This window comes from Eschrichtius robustus, chromosome 7 (genome assembly GCF_028021215.1).
Source record: "Eschrichtius robustus isolate mEscRob2 chromosome 7, mEscRob2.pri, whole genome shotgun sequence".
NCBI lineage: Eukaryota > Metazoa > Chordata > Mammalia > Artiodactyla > Eschrichtiidae > Eschrichtius > Eschrichtius robustus.
Genome location: NC_090830.1, coordinates 135,188,736 through 135,202,997, shown reverse-complemented (window position 1 = coordinate 135,202,997; position 14,262 = coordinate 135,188,736). Strand labels below are relative to the sequence as shown.

The window sequence follows — 14,262 nt, the reverse complement described above, 5'->3', positions numbered from 1 at the left end:
GCAACATTCTAGAGTCTTCCCTTTTTCACCCCAAAGCTTTTTAGACCCCAGCACTGAAGATAAAAATGAGGCCTGAGACCATCGCGGGGGATGCACGATGTCGTGCGTTTGTCGAGACCCACAGAATGTGCAGTGCTGGACCCCTAACCCCAACTTCAGTTTGTAATAACGAGTCAATGCTGGCTCATCAGCTGTGACAGGTGCAACACACTCAGGCAAGACGTTAATCGCTGGGGAAACGGTGCAGGGAAAGATGGGGTATATGGGAACTTGGTACTTTCTGCACCATTTTTTCTGTAAACCTAAATCTGCTCTAAAAAATACTCTATTAAAATTAATAAATTAAAAAAACAAAACCAAACCAAGAAGCCTCCCTCTTCCTCTGAAGGTGAGGAAGGTGGAGGAGTGGCTGGAGGGGTCTGAGTGGTAAGGATGGCCCCGGCTCTGCCACCCCCAGCCGTGTGGCCCCGGCAGCAACCGGAGAGCGGAACACGGAGATGGGGAGATGATCCTGACTGTGGGCGGGCAGCACAGAAGTTCACAGTGGAGGCGAAGCGCTCTGCGCCCCGAACTTATACCCCATGTCCAAGCACACAGAATGACCGCCCACACAGAGCAGGCCAGCACTTTCTCCTGCCGTCAGTCATGTCTGAGCTGCTCCAAAGGCACAGGGCTAATAAGAGAGCTCTGGGGCGGGTGCGGTCTGCCATAGCTGGGGAACCCCTGCAGCACCCCGAGTGAGCCGTGCAGGGAGCAATTGGCTGGTAACTACCTTGTGATTGATTGTCCGGTTACGTAAATTGGCTAAAGAGGGTTTGTTGGTTTGTTTGTTTGAGGTGACATTTTTAGGCACTGGGCTTAAAATAACCTGCTGGGACAGAGGCGCGTGGAAGAAGCTGTCTGGAGGGGGGCTTTTCCTCACCTGCAGGGACTTAACCGGGGGCCTGGAACAGACTTTGCTAGGTCAGCGTTCTACCATTGCGGGTGGAGACGGCAGACTGGACATTCACAGAAGTCGTCCTGAGAAGGACGGCAGCTCAGACTCCCCTCGTGCAGACACTGGGCTGAGCTGGGCACACACCTTACCTCTTTCACGTGTTAAGACACTCCCATGCGGGCTGGGAGGGCCTCATTTTACAGACGAGGACACTGAGGCAGAGGTGAAGGATGTGGCCCGAGCCCTCCAGGCTGGTGAGAAGCAAATCTGGGGCAGGCGCCCAGGCCGCCCATCTCCAGCACCACGCCTTGATCATCCCACTGAACGGATCCCAGTGCCAGGCCCTCTTTTACTTCACCAAGTTCACGGCAGCTTCCATTGGCCACACACACAAGTCCCAACGCATCTGGCTCGACTACTTTGAGGCTCATCCGTCTCCCTGCACAGTTTCTGGGAGAGGAGCTCAGGACAGAGGGTGAGAAAAGAGGAGGGAGAGCGTCCAGGGCCCATCTCAAGCGTGTCCACCGGTGGAGCCAAGAGCGGGCTGGTCATGGCAGCTGCAATGCTCTCAGTAGAGCCTGCCCTTCACTTGAGAGAGGAGCAAACTGGGGTCCACAGGGGGACGTGCAGCTGCCCTGGGTCCCCTGGAGCCAGGACCAGGCTCCATGCTGCTGGACTCGACCCCTCGACCCTCTCTCCCGGCCCTTCCCTGAGTGGAGGCCGTGGGCAGGAGGGCAGCTGGGAAGGCTGCTCAGTGGCAGCGGTGGGGAGAGCAGAGCAAGGCACTTGCTTTGGTTGCAAAACTGAAAGGAGTACCCCAAAACCCAGGAATCAAGAAAAATCACATTCAAATTCAACATCTAAAAAAATCTAAATGCAAAAAAAAAAAAAAAAATCCATGATAACCAAAATATAAAACTTTTAAATAACGTCAGGATCAGCAACAGTGTGGTGATAAGCCATGTCAGAGCCTGGGGCCACAGGAAACACCAGAGTGACCCTGTCTTTATTTACAGTTGTGCTGTTTTGTTCATCATGGATTGCTTGCATTAATTTCGATTTATTTTTAAAAGCTGCATGAAAATAGATTTATCCAGATGACAGAGTGTTTTGGTGCCCCCTTAAATTTTGCACCTGGGACAAGTGCCTTACCTGCCCGACCCTCTTCCTGGGCCCTCGCTTTTGAGACGGTGGCACAGCCAGCGAGTTCTGACTCAGCCCTCCCTCGGCAAGGCCGGTCACCAGCCTGCACGTGGAGAGATACAAGTACAAGAGGAAACAGGACAAGAATGGACGTGGGGGAAATGGTCCTGTAGCTGCCAACTTGGATAGTCATTTCGAAAATGGAGAATTAACTTCTCTTGTCAGGCTGAGAGACTGCAAAACAATACTGCTTGGAGCTGTCTTTCACTATGACCTAATTTCTCAAAAAAGGGGATACATTTGGAAACAATTAAAAGGAAGCAAAATAAAGGCAGGTGAGGCTTGTGTTAAAAAATAAACAAAAGCACGGGTCTAAATGTGCCATCACCCTGCCGTGCCCTCCTGGGTTGCTTCTGGATGAAAAGTCACTTGTCTGCAGCAGGAGTCATGCTGTCTTTAGATGTCACAATGGTACAACTCTTTGCTGTTTACGAAGTCAGAGCCTCATATTTGACCTGTAAGGTCATTAAGGCATCCTCCCACCCCCCGCCCCTTCACAGATGATGGAAGCTGTGGCTTCCAGGAGATGAACTGATGGGCCGGGCGGGGCTGCGGTGCCACAGGCAGGGGCCAGGACCAGGTGGCCCCCCCTGCTGGAAACCCGTCCTCTTTCAAGCTCAACACCAGCGCACGGCTATATACGATACGAGGAAGATGCATAAAAGAAAACTCAAAACACGATCCGGGATAAACACTGGACAGCCAAATCCGAGACAACACATCCCGGTGTGCCTGTCTGTCTGCCTGTGTGCATCCAAGCACCTGTAACTATCTGTCTACCTATCTATCTATCTATCATCTATCTATCTATCTATCTATCTATCTATCTATCTATCTATCTGTCTGTCTGTCTATCATCTATCCGTCTATCTATCTAGCAGATACACAATTCATGGGACATTAAATTAAAAAATCAGCAACACAAGGGGAGGTGTCATTAATGTACATTTGCATTTTTGTTGATAGTTAGTAGGATCGGTTTGCTACCATCGGGCTGGACCAGTTCGTCAAATTCATCTTAGCTGTTGCCATCACTAAGTTCATCCAAAACAGCGGTAGCAGGACGAACACACTGACTTGGGCAGAATCAAAGGGCTGTCCAGGCAGAGCTAGTGTCCCCTCAAGGCAGCCCCTCGACTGTTTAGTTGATGTGGTGCAGGATGGTCTGGGGGCTCCTTTGCTCTCAGTGTGAAATTGTTATCCTGTGGTCCACTCAGGCCCTGGTCTTGCACATTATCGAGATAACGGTGTTTTCATCACGCTTGATTTTAGAACACGGCACTCGGGGTGTCTGAGCTGGAAGGAGGTTCTGAACCTCTTCCTCGACCATCTCACCTTATAAATGGGAATGAGGGTCATCACGGCAGAAACCAGGCTTCCCTGGAACCCCGTTTTTGGGACGGTGTCTCGATGGATGCAAGCATTCTGAGCCTTTGGGCTAATTTATCCTGAAAAACAACATCCCATGTCCCAGCGCCTTTCCACGTGACAAGAAAGAGGGGCCCCAAACTCACATTGAACTCCTCCCGAAACCTCTTGCAGTCATCCGCCGACCGGACCCGGATCTCCTCCTCCAGGTGCCCCACGGGGATGGGAAAGTACTTCTTGGGCCCCGAGGGGGACCTGCTAAGAAGCATCACCCTTTGCTGCTCTGTGGGATCAACAGAAATACAGGGCTTATTAGGCCATATTCCCAGATGGGTGACATTAACCAGGCAGACGGACACCGTTCCTGGGGAAATGACACAGCTGGAGGGGGGCGGTCGTCTCAGATCATGAGCAGCTGAATGCAAGGTCTGTCTTTTTTTTTTTTTAAAGATTTTTTTTTTAATTAATTAATTTATTTATTTTTGGCTGTGTTGGGTCTTCGTTTCTGTGCGAGGGCTTTCTCTAGTTGCGGCGAGCGGGGGCCACTCTTCATCGCGGTGCGCGGGCCTCTCACTGTCGCGGCCTCTCTTGTTGCGGAGCACAGGCTCCGGACGCGCAGGCTCGGTAGTTGTGGCTCACGGGCTTTGTTGCTCCGCGGCACGTGGGATCTTCCCAGACCAGGGCTCGAACCCGTGTCCCCTGCACTGGCAGGCAGACTCTCAACCGCTGCGCCACCAGGGAAGCCCAGTCTGTCTCTTTTAACACACCCTGATCACTCATAGTGACAGACGGACGCCCCTCTGGCTGGTGTCCCCTGCTCTTACCACCCAGAGATGCCTCCTCTTCCCAGCTCACTCACACACCCAGCCACCTCTCCTTCCCTCCAGGCCCTGCTCCTTCCACAAGGGATTCAAGTGGCTTCACACTCCAGCTCAACTGTCCAGGTTTGAAATGCAGCAGAATAACAATAGGTTTCTGGGCGCAAATTGGTAACAGGCTGGGAATCAGTTCCAGTACGAGTCTCCCGCAGCCTTGTCTTCTTTGTAACAACTAGTCCTGGTTACTCAAGCCCCATAAGCTCCAAGAGAAATAAGAGAAACCACTGCTGGTTTTTTTTTTTTTTCGGGGGGGGTGGGGCGGGGAGGGGCTGGCGGCACTGAAAAGGAGAAGGGCCAGACTTCAAGGGTGTCCCCCGGACAAACTGCTTTCACAAATTCAGAGTGAGACAGCAAGCGACATCCTGGCATGTGCTTCTCTTCCTAGGGAATGAGCTGCTGTTCTCGACAAGGTCAACACTACTTTGCTGTCACTTGCCGAAGGGCCTGTCCCCACCTGCAGAGCTGTTCTGAAGGCCAGCCAAGAACTCCCTCCAGGGCTCATTCCGCCTGAGACAGACACTCTAGGATGAGCAAGCCGCCTAACCAGTCCCAGCCTCCTCCTCCCATTCGGGCTGTTGGGACATGCAGGGCAGGGAGAAGGGGGCAGGAAGGTGGCGCCTGGAGGCCACGTGTCATCATGGTACCAGGGTCACGGGTCCCCCAGCACGGCAAAACTGTCCTCCCGGGTCTGGCTGGGGTCCTTTGCTGCTGATATTCTTTGTCGTGTGCCGGGTCGGTTTTGTAATTCATCTGAAGTCTGACGGCACCTCTGCTCCCCCAAACCACAGGACAATCAGGCAGCAAGCTGACTGAGGAAGTTGTAGTCACTGGTGTGAACAATATTTTTAAAAGCCTCTGCCTCACATACCTTTCTTGGACATCTCAACGCATGGGAAGAGAACCAATGTGCCTTTGTAAGCAGAATTTACAAGTTAGTAGCTGAATTTGGAACCTCAAAGAAAGGTAGGAAATTCCCCCTGAGCTACTCTGAGCCTCCCTGCTAAGCACGTTGGTACATCAATCCCCTTCTTGTAGCTGATCGGAAAACTGCGGATTCCACGGGGGCCCTTTCGAGAACTGTAAATTACGAGCCCACCTGTCTCATCTTAGGATGATCTAAGACTTACTGATAAATGTTATATGTTGAAATCCTGGAAGAACGACAGGATATGAACAGTGTCTCCCCCAAAGCCACAAACTGAAATGCCTCAAACGTCTGTTTCACACCGTAGAGAAAATGACACAAGTTCTGAAACGGGGAAACTCCGGTTATAAAGGACGGCATGATACCAGGTAAAGCCAGATGAACGTCGCAAAGCCGGAGGAGTTCATCATTTAAGTGTTAAGGTGTTAGGAAGGCACGGCCCCCGCCCCCCAGGCCCGGCCCGGCCCGGCCCCCTACCTTGCTCTTCTAGGATTCCGTTTGGCATCTTCTTGTCGTTGGAGCTGACCACTGCCTTCCTCTGCTTCCTGAACCTGAGAGACACAGACGCGTTAGGTGTCAGCACAGGGAGCTTGCCGAGAGCCCAGAGCCCCGGGGATACCCACCAGGTGAGCCGGGAGAAGCTGTCCCTGCCGCTCATGGCTGGGCCACTGCCCTGGCCCCTCGGCCCCGCCCCCGCTCTGCCCTCTGCCGCCGGGCCAGCCCCGCCGGCTCATCTGCAGCCGCAGCCTCGCGCATCATTTCCTCCCCAGCAGGTCTGGGCGAGTCAGCGCCCCGACGCTCCTACCTGAAGACGTAGGCGGCGAGGAACAGGCAGAGTAGCACAGGCAGCAGCAGCCAGGCCAGCAGGGGCTGCGGCGCGCCGGGGGCTGGAGGGCCTGGGGGACAGAAGCAGGTCCCCGTCGGGACTCGAGGCACGAGGGAACGCGGGGGCTGGGCACGGAAAGGTTCCCAACACCAGACCTCACGGCTGGCAAAGGGCCCTCCCACCAGCCCCTCTTCCCTGATGCCAGACCCCGCTTTACAGGTCACCAATTCGTCCCCCCCCCCATCCCAGCGGTCCTTCTTCCGGGACACCAGAACCCTCCTTTACAGTTTACAAACTCCCTTCCTCAACAGTCCTTCTTCCTGGACACCAAGACCTCACTTCACAGTTTGCAAAGTAGTCACTCTCTCTCAACCCTTCTTCCTGGACACCAGAACCCCACTTAACAGTTTGCAAACTCCCTCCTTCATCTGCCCTTCTTCTTGGACACCAGAACCCCACTTTACAGTTTGCAAACTCCCTCCTTCATCTGCCCTTCTTCCTGGACACCAGAACCCCACTTTACGGTTTGCAAACTCCCTCCTTCATCTGCCCTTCTTCCTGGATACCAGAACCCTACTTTACAGTTTGCAACCCAGTCCACCATCCTGGTCCATTGGGTCCACAAAGGCCCCTCTACTTAGATGAGCAGCGTTGACACCAGGAAGAACCTGAGCTGAGGGTCTGATGACCTGACGTGTCCAAGGTCCCCTGCTGCTGGGTAGTGAAGGCCCAGACCCCCGTGTGACCTGTTTCCCCAGGTCCCGGGGCACCTGTCCCTGCCCCTAACGGGAGGTGGAGGAGGGTGGGAGTGCAGATGCCCTGCTGCTCTGTCCCAGGACAGTGGCCCGGGGTCGCGTGGTGACCCGGCCTCCCAGAGCCGTGACTCCCGACCTCACCCGCCCAGAGGAAAGCTGGTGCCCAGGCACCACCCGCGCTCCCCTTTCATCTGTCTTTCCTGGACCAGAAGGGCCCACATCCCTGGACCCAACGTGGCCACCCTGTGGCTGCCCAGGGCCTGGCCCGCAAGCCCGAATTCCAGGGGGCTCTGGTGGCCTGGCCGCCACCCTCAGACCCCACCCGTCCCCCAGTGCTCTGACTCAGCTCCTGTATCCTCAGACCGCCCTACTGCCCCCTCCTCACCAAAGTGTCCTCGCTCGCCAAGGAGGACCTCAAAGGCCCCTCGTCCCCGAAGCCCACTCAGCTCCCCGCCGGTGGATCCCAGAGGGGCTCTGTGTGCCTTTATCACAGGCCCTATTCTCCTGGGGTGAACAGGCCCGGGGCGGCCCGCCTTCACCCCTGTTTCAGTGGAAGCCCCTGGAAGGCACCACTGGACTGTCATCACTTTTAGCCACAGAAGCACCAGCGGGGCCCCTGAGCCCAGCGGGGGCTCCACAGCCCCGCAGCCCCCCGTCTTGCTCCCCTCCCCACGTATCCCAAAGGTGTGACGGGCCTCTCACCCCTGGGCCGGGAGCTCCCCGCCTGGGCCCTGCGCCGATGCCGGCACGCCGTGGGTGGTCCGTGCTTATGCTCCTAATAAACGAAGGACTGTTCCCGGCCTGAGCGATGCTAGACGCAGAAGTATTACACGCTGAGGACAGTGGTGACGAGGTGACCTCAGCCGCCGTAAACCTGGCCGGCCCACGAGACGCCCTCGTTCCAGGCTACCCCAAGGCCCCTCCCATCTGAGCTAGCGATGCCCACAGACCACTGCGGTTGCACTGGGAGGCGGGGGTGCCAGGCTGAGGGCGCTGCTTAGTCCCTCCCCGGGAGACCCTCCCGCTCCAGACGCTCCTCCCCGACCCTGGGAGCTGACCTGCCTGTGGCCTCCCTGCCTGCAGCTCCTTGGAGCACCCCCGAACCCTGCCAGGGCCTCGGAGCAGCTCAAGCCCAGACTGATGGGGGAGACGCCTGCTACCAAGGGGCAGAGCTGGGCCCGGCCCCAGAGAGGGCCCGTCCGCTTCATAACCGCCCCTCAGCTCCATCCCTGCCGTCCGGGTGCAGCCGCAGAGCCCGGCAGGTGCCCTTCTGCTCTCCCGGGGCGTCCCGGGAGTGTTGAACTCCCCGCTTCTGCATTTGCTCAGCTTAACCCTGGCAGTGACTGACGGGCCAGCTCGTAGGCCCGAGGGCGGGATGGGCCTAGCTGAGCGTGCAGGCCTGCCGGGAGCTTCAGCTGGGCACCGGGATCACAGACAGCCCACCCCTGGGACCGTCAGGGGCTCCAGGGTCCAGCCTCCACTCTCATGCTGCCCGGAGTCAAGGCTGCAGTTACAGACGTGGGCCATTCCACGGCACGCCCTCAAGGAGCGGGGCTGAATGACCCAAGGCCCCCAGAAAGGGGCCGTGCACCCGGACAGAAGCGATGGGCCACAGGGACAAATGTGTTCCCCTGCTCACGGTCTCTGTCAGTTGTCAGCAGCTGCCTCTGTTCTGGAAGACAGAGGTCAGGCGGGAACAGCCAAGGACCAGCAGGCCCCATGGGGCTCAGGGAACTGGCGGGGTGTCCATGCCCTGTCTGCGGGGGTGGCTGCGTCTTAGCCCCAGCCCACGGGGGCCAAGGAGAGGTGCACGTGACGTGCTCAGTTCTTCCAATTTACCGAAGGAAGAAATCTATATTTTTACGTAAAAATGATCTGATTTTTAAATATTGGTAAGCAATTCAACGCAAATACAATTTTGAAAACCAATGTGGGTCAGAAAAACCCTCTGCAGGCTGGGCTGCGTTCCCGGGCACCAATGGGCTCCCGAAGGGAAGTCAGGGTGATGACTAAGAGGAAATTCGAGTCTCTTTCTGTTTTCATTTCACGTTGATGTGACTCAGACTGGGTGGGGCTGAGGGTCAGGGTTGGGGAGCAGAGGGGGGCCCTCCTGGAGGTGAGTACCCTGGTGGTCCACTCGGAGCAGCTTTCTCCCCAAATCTCCTCCAATTCTATGCAGCCAATGCTCCAAGTCAGGTACGTATGGATGTTCGTGCAAATTTATGCCCCTGCACGCCTGAGAAGTGTGCACACGTGTGTGTCGGCTTACACGGAATCTGGTCCTGGAATTTGAAAGTCGGGGGCTGCCGTGTGAGTTCTGACCTCAGTCACGCACCTGCACACTTAAACTTGTGCGGATCGCCCGCTGTGCTGGACGGCCCTGTGAGGTGAGGGTGGGCAGCAGTGGGTGGGGAGGCCCCTTGGTTCCCCCCTCAGCCCTAAAGAGCTCTGTGTAAGGCCTTGACGAAGGGACCCCCCCTTCTGGGGTCCCCTCTTGTAGTAAGGGGGGCACTGGATGATGTTCCTCCAATGCAGACCTGCTCTGCCTTGGGGGTCCCTGGGGGAGGGAAGCGTTGGGGCAGGCAGGGGTGGGAGAGAAGAGGAGGGAGGGGAAGAAGGTGGCAGAGCAGCTGTGTTCTGGTTGGGTGGGGGGGGGGGGTGGGCAAGGTCCCTGCAGGACCCACTGTTTACCAGAAGAGGGCACTTTACAAGTCTGCTCCCACCCTGTACCTTGTGCGTTTTGCTGGGTTCTGGTCTATAGGAGCAACACAGGGATCCAGGCCTGCTGCAAAATGTTCAGACCAAACACAAAACAGTCACGGGCAAGAGCCATCCCTTCTTGTTCCCAGAGTTACACGCTGTTAAACTCGTGGGGTGTATCTGCCCTGACATTTTCCCTACACGTTTACATTCATAAGCCTACAGGTTCTCTGATAACTGGCGTCCCAACTACTCTCTCATCACATCTGAGACTCCACGGATCGTAAGATGTGCTATTACTTTATGAACCACTAAGAAAGGAAAACAGATATTAAGGCACACTTCAGGATACAGTGATGTGAAATGTGGGGAAAAAAAAAAAAACAGATGAAATACGGTATCTGGCAGCTCTGCGACTTGCCTTTCTCGTTGGGTGGTCTGTCTTGGAGAGTTTCAGTGTCAGCACACAGGAGCCTCTGCATTTTGTTTAACTGCCCCTTGAATTTCCACTTTTTGGATAAACCAAGATTTGGATGGACACTTAGGTTGTTTCCAACTTTTTGGCTATTACCTACAATTCTGCAGCTCATGTCGACATCTTTGTGTATCTCACAAGGGTTTCTGTAGGCGAGCTCCTGGAAGTGGACCCTTTGTATTCTGCCCACACACGTTAAACTGTAATCGAAACTGCAAATTGCCAACCTCCAATGTTTCCACCTTCTACACTCACCTAGAGTGTACGATGGAGCCTATTTCTCCCAGATATTAGTAATTCTTTTAATTTCTGTCAATCTGATAAGTAAAATAATACCATTTAAATTTGCACTTCCCTAATTTCTAGATGGTTAGGCGTCTTTTCATGATTCACAAACATACTTAATTAGATATTCATATTTTGCCTGGTCAAATTTTTTACCATTTTCCTACTGTCTTTTTTTGTTTCTTGTTAATGTTTAGGAATCCTTCATATAATCCGGACGATAACATTTTGCTATACAATTTATAGATAGTTGCCTTCAACTACTTGTGTAAAATAATGTCTCCTGATGATTATTTAATACATTTTGTTTGGTGAGCAAATGAAATGATTTCCGGTTATTTTGGAACACACTGGCAAAGCGCTGTGATCATCCCAAAGGATGCTTCATCCTTCTTTTGGGGAACAGATGAAGTTTCAAAAGGCACCCCACACGGTCGGTCAGGTGTCCTCCGGAATTCTAGGCCACAGGAGCCCATCTACTCACATAACAGGGGCCCTGAGCCAGATGATTTCCCTCTTGGAAGTGACCAGCAGCCACTGCCAAGCCTGCAGAGGCTGCAGCAGGTGACTTTCACGTTCGTTCTGGTGGGCACCAGGTCACACAACCGTCCCGCTTCCTGTAAGGACACCTGACGGCCACAGCCAATTATCAGCCAAGCATTTTATTTTTAAGTGAACCCAGGAGTGGGGAGCCCGTCACCCTGACGGTGACCACAGCGCCATCTGCAGGTGCATTCACACAGCTGCAGCGTTTCTTCCCTACTTTTTGGGCAAAGGATGCTCTGCCTGGTTGGATGTTTTGTTAAATGTTCCTGCAGGTGTTGGGCACTGGGCCAGCAGAAGCCAGCTCCTCTCCGCCCATCCCAGGGAAGCACTGTCCTGAGCATCCCAGGCTGCAGTGCTCCGCCAATGACCTGGCTCCCAGAGGGCCAGCTTGAAACAAGGCAGCATGACGAGTGCGGTTTCTGTTTGCTGGGGCTTCTGGTCTTTCTCTTCTGTGGTTTTGAATTTCTCTGGGGTTTCAATGTGAAGAGGGCGCTGCTCAGTGCAAAAGATGGTCGGGAGCCTAGAAGGGCTCTCCTAGCTGGGGGCTTAGGTCAGCAGGGAGTCTCACTTGTCCCTGCTCTTAGGGGCTTTAGTAGGCTGTTTGTCCAGGGTTAGGAAATCATGTAAAGCCCTCTGGCTGGATGGGGACTGAACTCTTGACCCCAGGCTGAATGGTGTCAACTCTAATCACCTTGGCCAACTTTTTCCTGGAGGGAAGTTGATAATTTTTGTTTTCCTGCAGGTTTGTGATGAGTTAGTTGTGAGGCTCAATTTCATGTGTCAACTTGACTGGCCACAAAGTGCCCAGATATTTGGTCAATATATCTGAATAACCTAGGTATGTCTATAGCGAGGCCATTTGAATGAGATCCAGCACTTGAGTGGGTATTCTGAGAAAAGCAGATTGCCCTCTGCACTGTGCGTTGGGCCACATCCAATCAGTTGAAGGTCCGAACAGAACAAAAAGCCAGAGCCTCCCGTGAGTAAGAGGGAATTCTTCCTGCCTGACTGCCTTCCAAGTGGGGCATCACTCCTTCTGTTTCTACAGCAGCCTGACAGTCTTCAGACGGAAACTGAAGACTGGCAGTTTCCAGACGAAGACTGGCACACTGGCTCTGCAGATTTTGGACTTACCAGCCTCTGCAATCATGTGAGCCAATTCCTCATAATAGATATAGATATAATTATATATCTTATGGATTCTGTTTCTCTGAAGAACCCTGACCGATACACCAAGTGATACCCTATCAGAGAATTCCTTGAGTTTTATGCCTGGGAGTCTTGGGGGAAGGAGGGGATGGGGATGGGGGTGGGGACCGGCAACAGGCCTGGGCGCAGAGCGGAGGCCCAGCCCCTGCTGGTCACAGGCTTCTGCTGATTCTGCCGTGGGATGGAGCTGGCAGACACAGACAGGCCTACAAGTCTACCAGGGAGGCACGGGGGTGCCCAGGAAATCCATATCAACTCCTTGGGGACCTGGAGCCCACCCAGCTGGGCCTCCCTCTGTATCAGGCACATGTCCAAGAAGGAGATACCAAAAGATACTGAACAGCCAACTCTCGGTTAAGAGTCTGGCCGGATGACCTATGACATAGTCTCCCGTTAAAAACGGCCAACATTGAGGAGTCCTCTACACCCCAGCGTGGTTATCTCTCTTAATCCTCACAGCACTGCTAAGAAGTGGGTACTATTATCACCGCCATCTACAATCGGGGATACTGAGGCACAGAGAGGGTCAGCGACTTACTCAAGGTCACTCAGCCACTAAGCTGCAGAACTAGATGTGAACAGAGGCGGGCGACTCAGGGGCATTTGCTCTTGCATCTCTTCTCTCCCTCTCCTCCTCCTCTTTTAACTTTGCATTTTTGCATTTACATTGTTTTATTGAGGTAACATTTCCAAGCTATAAAACACACCCATTTTAAGCATACAATTCAATGCCTTTCAGTAAATTCACAGAGTTGTGCAGCCATCACCACAATCCATCACCACCACTTCTCCATCAACCCACTAAGATCCCTCCTGCCCATCTGTGGTCACTCCCCGTCCTGCCCCCAGCCCCAGGGATCTGCCCCCGGGGGTCTGCCTATCCCGGGCATTTCACATACATGGAAAATACAACACGTGCTCTTCCCTGTCTGGCCACCTTGCATGTTTCTGAGATCCACCCATATTGTCTCATGTATCAGGCATTCCTTTTTCCTTTTCTCCTTTTTAACTTTCAAAGTATAAAAACAGTGAGAGACTAGAGTAACGAACCCCCATGTATCTACCTCCTGACATTCTCGGATCAACTGTGTGTGTCTGTGGCCTGCCCCGCTACTCATTCTTTTCCAAGTCACTCCTAGACATCCTGTCGCTTCAGCTGTCAATATTCAAGTATGCGTCTCTAAAAGGTACGGACTCATTTCTTAAAATAAACCTAACTACTATACCAATATCTCGCCCCGAAATATTAATTTCTTAATGAATGTCATCAACTATCACACCAGCGTTTAAATATCCCCTACTGACTCATCCATGTTTGTTCAGGGCTGGTTTGAGTTGGGTTCAGCACAACGGGGGGCCATCCTGCCCTCCGCCCCACCAAGCTGACACCGACTCTCAGCCCAGGGCAGGGGTGGGAGGTTATGTCCGCTGCCTCCTGAGTGCTCAGCCTTGCTTCAGTCAAATACAGAGCAACTGCTCTCCTAGCCAGCCTGCTCTACAGGCGTGCAATGTCAGAAGCACACTTCCCACTTACCTGCCCATCACCCCGCAAGGTCATCAGGAGGAGGGGCAGTGGGCAGTGTGGGCGGGAGGGCAGGGAGGAAGAGGCGGGGGGCCCTTACCTGCGGTCGTGGAGGTCCAGTTGCTCTGCGCGGTGGTGGTCTCGTTGCCCTTGAAAGCCTTGGCGAGGGGCAGGCTAACACCGGCCAGCAGGAGCGGACAGAAGGGCTCCATGGCGACCCTGGAAGAGGCAGGACGGGCTCAGAGGACTCGCCCACCACCCACCTGGGGATGGCCAGCCTCCACCGAGGCGGGAAACTCAGGGAAGACACAGAGGACTAGGGAAGAAGAACAGTGGGCCGGGGATCGGGGTGACAGTGGGGACCCTTTGGGAGCGTGGCTTTGTCAGTCTGCGGTAGGGGGAGACGTCTTTGTACTGGCACGATTTCTACCTGCACTTGGGAAGTAGCCTCACCTTAGAACAAGCCAGGTTAGTAACTCCATAACTACCCTCAGGTTATAAAAGCTCCTGCTGTTCAGGTTACTTTCCTTTTTTGTTTGTTTGTCTGTTTCGGGAGGGAGAGAGGAGGCCAAGGACTTGGAGGTGCCAGGGGAGAATAAACTCTTAAAACATCACGAGGTCTGGGATTCTGAG

General features: G+C 54.0%; 1 protein-coding gene across 3 annotated transcripts in view; it reads right to left on the bottom strand.

Annotated features, from left to right (window-relative positions):
- PTPRE (protein tyrosine phosphatase receptor type E) overlaps nucleotides 1-13,841 on the bottom strand; it is a 41,962-nt gene extending 28,121 nt beyond the window's left edge. The window contains exons 1-4 of one of the 3 annotated variants that reach the window (XM_068549085.1): nucleotides 13,730-13,841; nucleotides 6,117-6,207; nucleotides 5,789-5,862; nucleotides 3,655-3,791 (exon numbers count right to left, since the gene is read on the bottom strand). In XM_068549085.1, coding sequence (XP_068405186.1) covers nucleotides 3,655-3,791; nucleotides 5,789-5,862; nucleotides 6,117-6,207; nucleotides 13,730-13,841 — 414 coding nt within the window. Of the gene's footprint in view, nucleotides 1-3,654; nucleotides 3,792-5,788; nucleotides 5,863-5,934; nucleotides 5,970-6,116; nucleotides 6,208-13,729 lie in introns of those variants that run through there. The other 2 variants (XM_068549086.1, XM_068549087.1) reach the window with 2 other exon arrangements.
- Nucleotides 13,842-14,262: the final 421 nt, after the last annotated feature.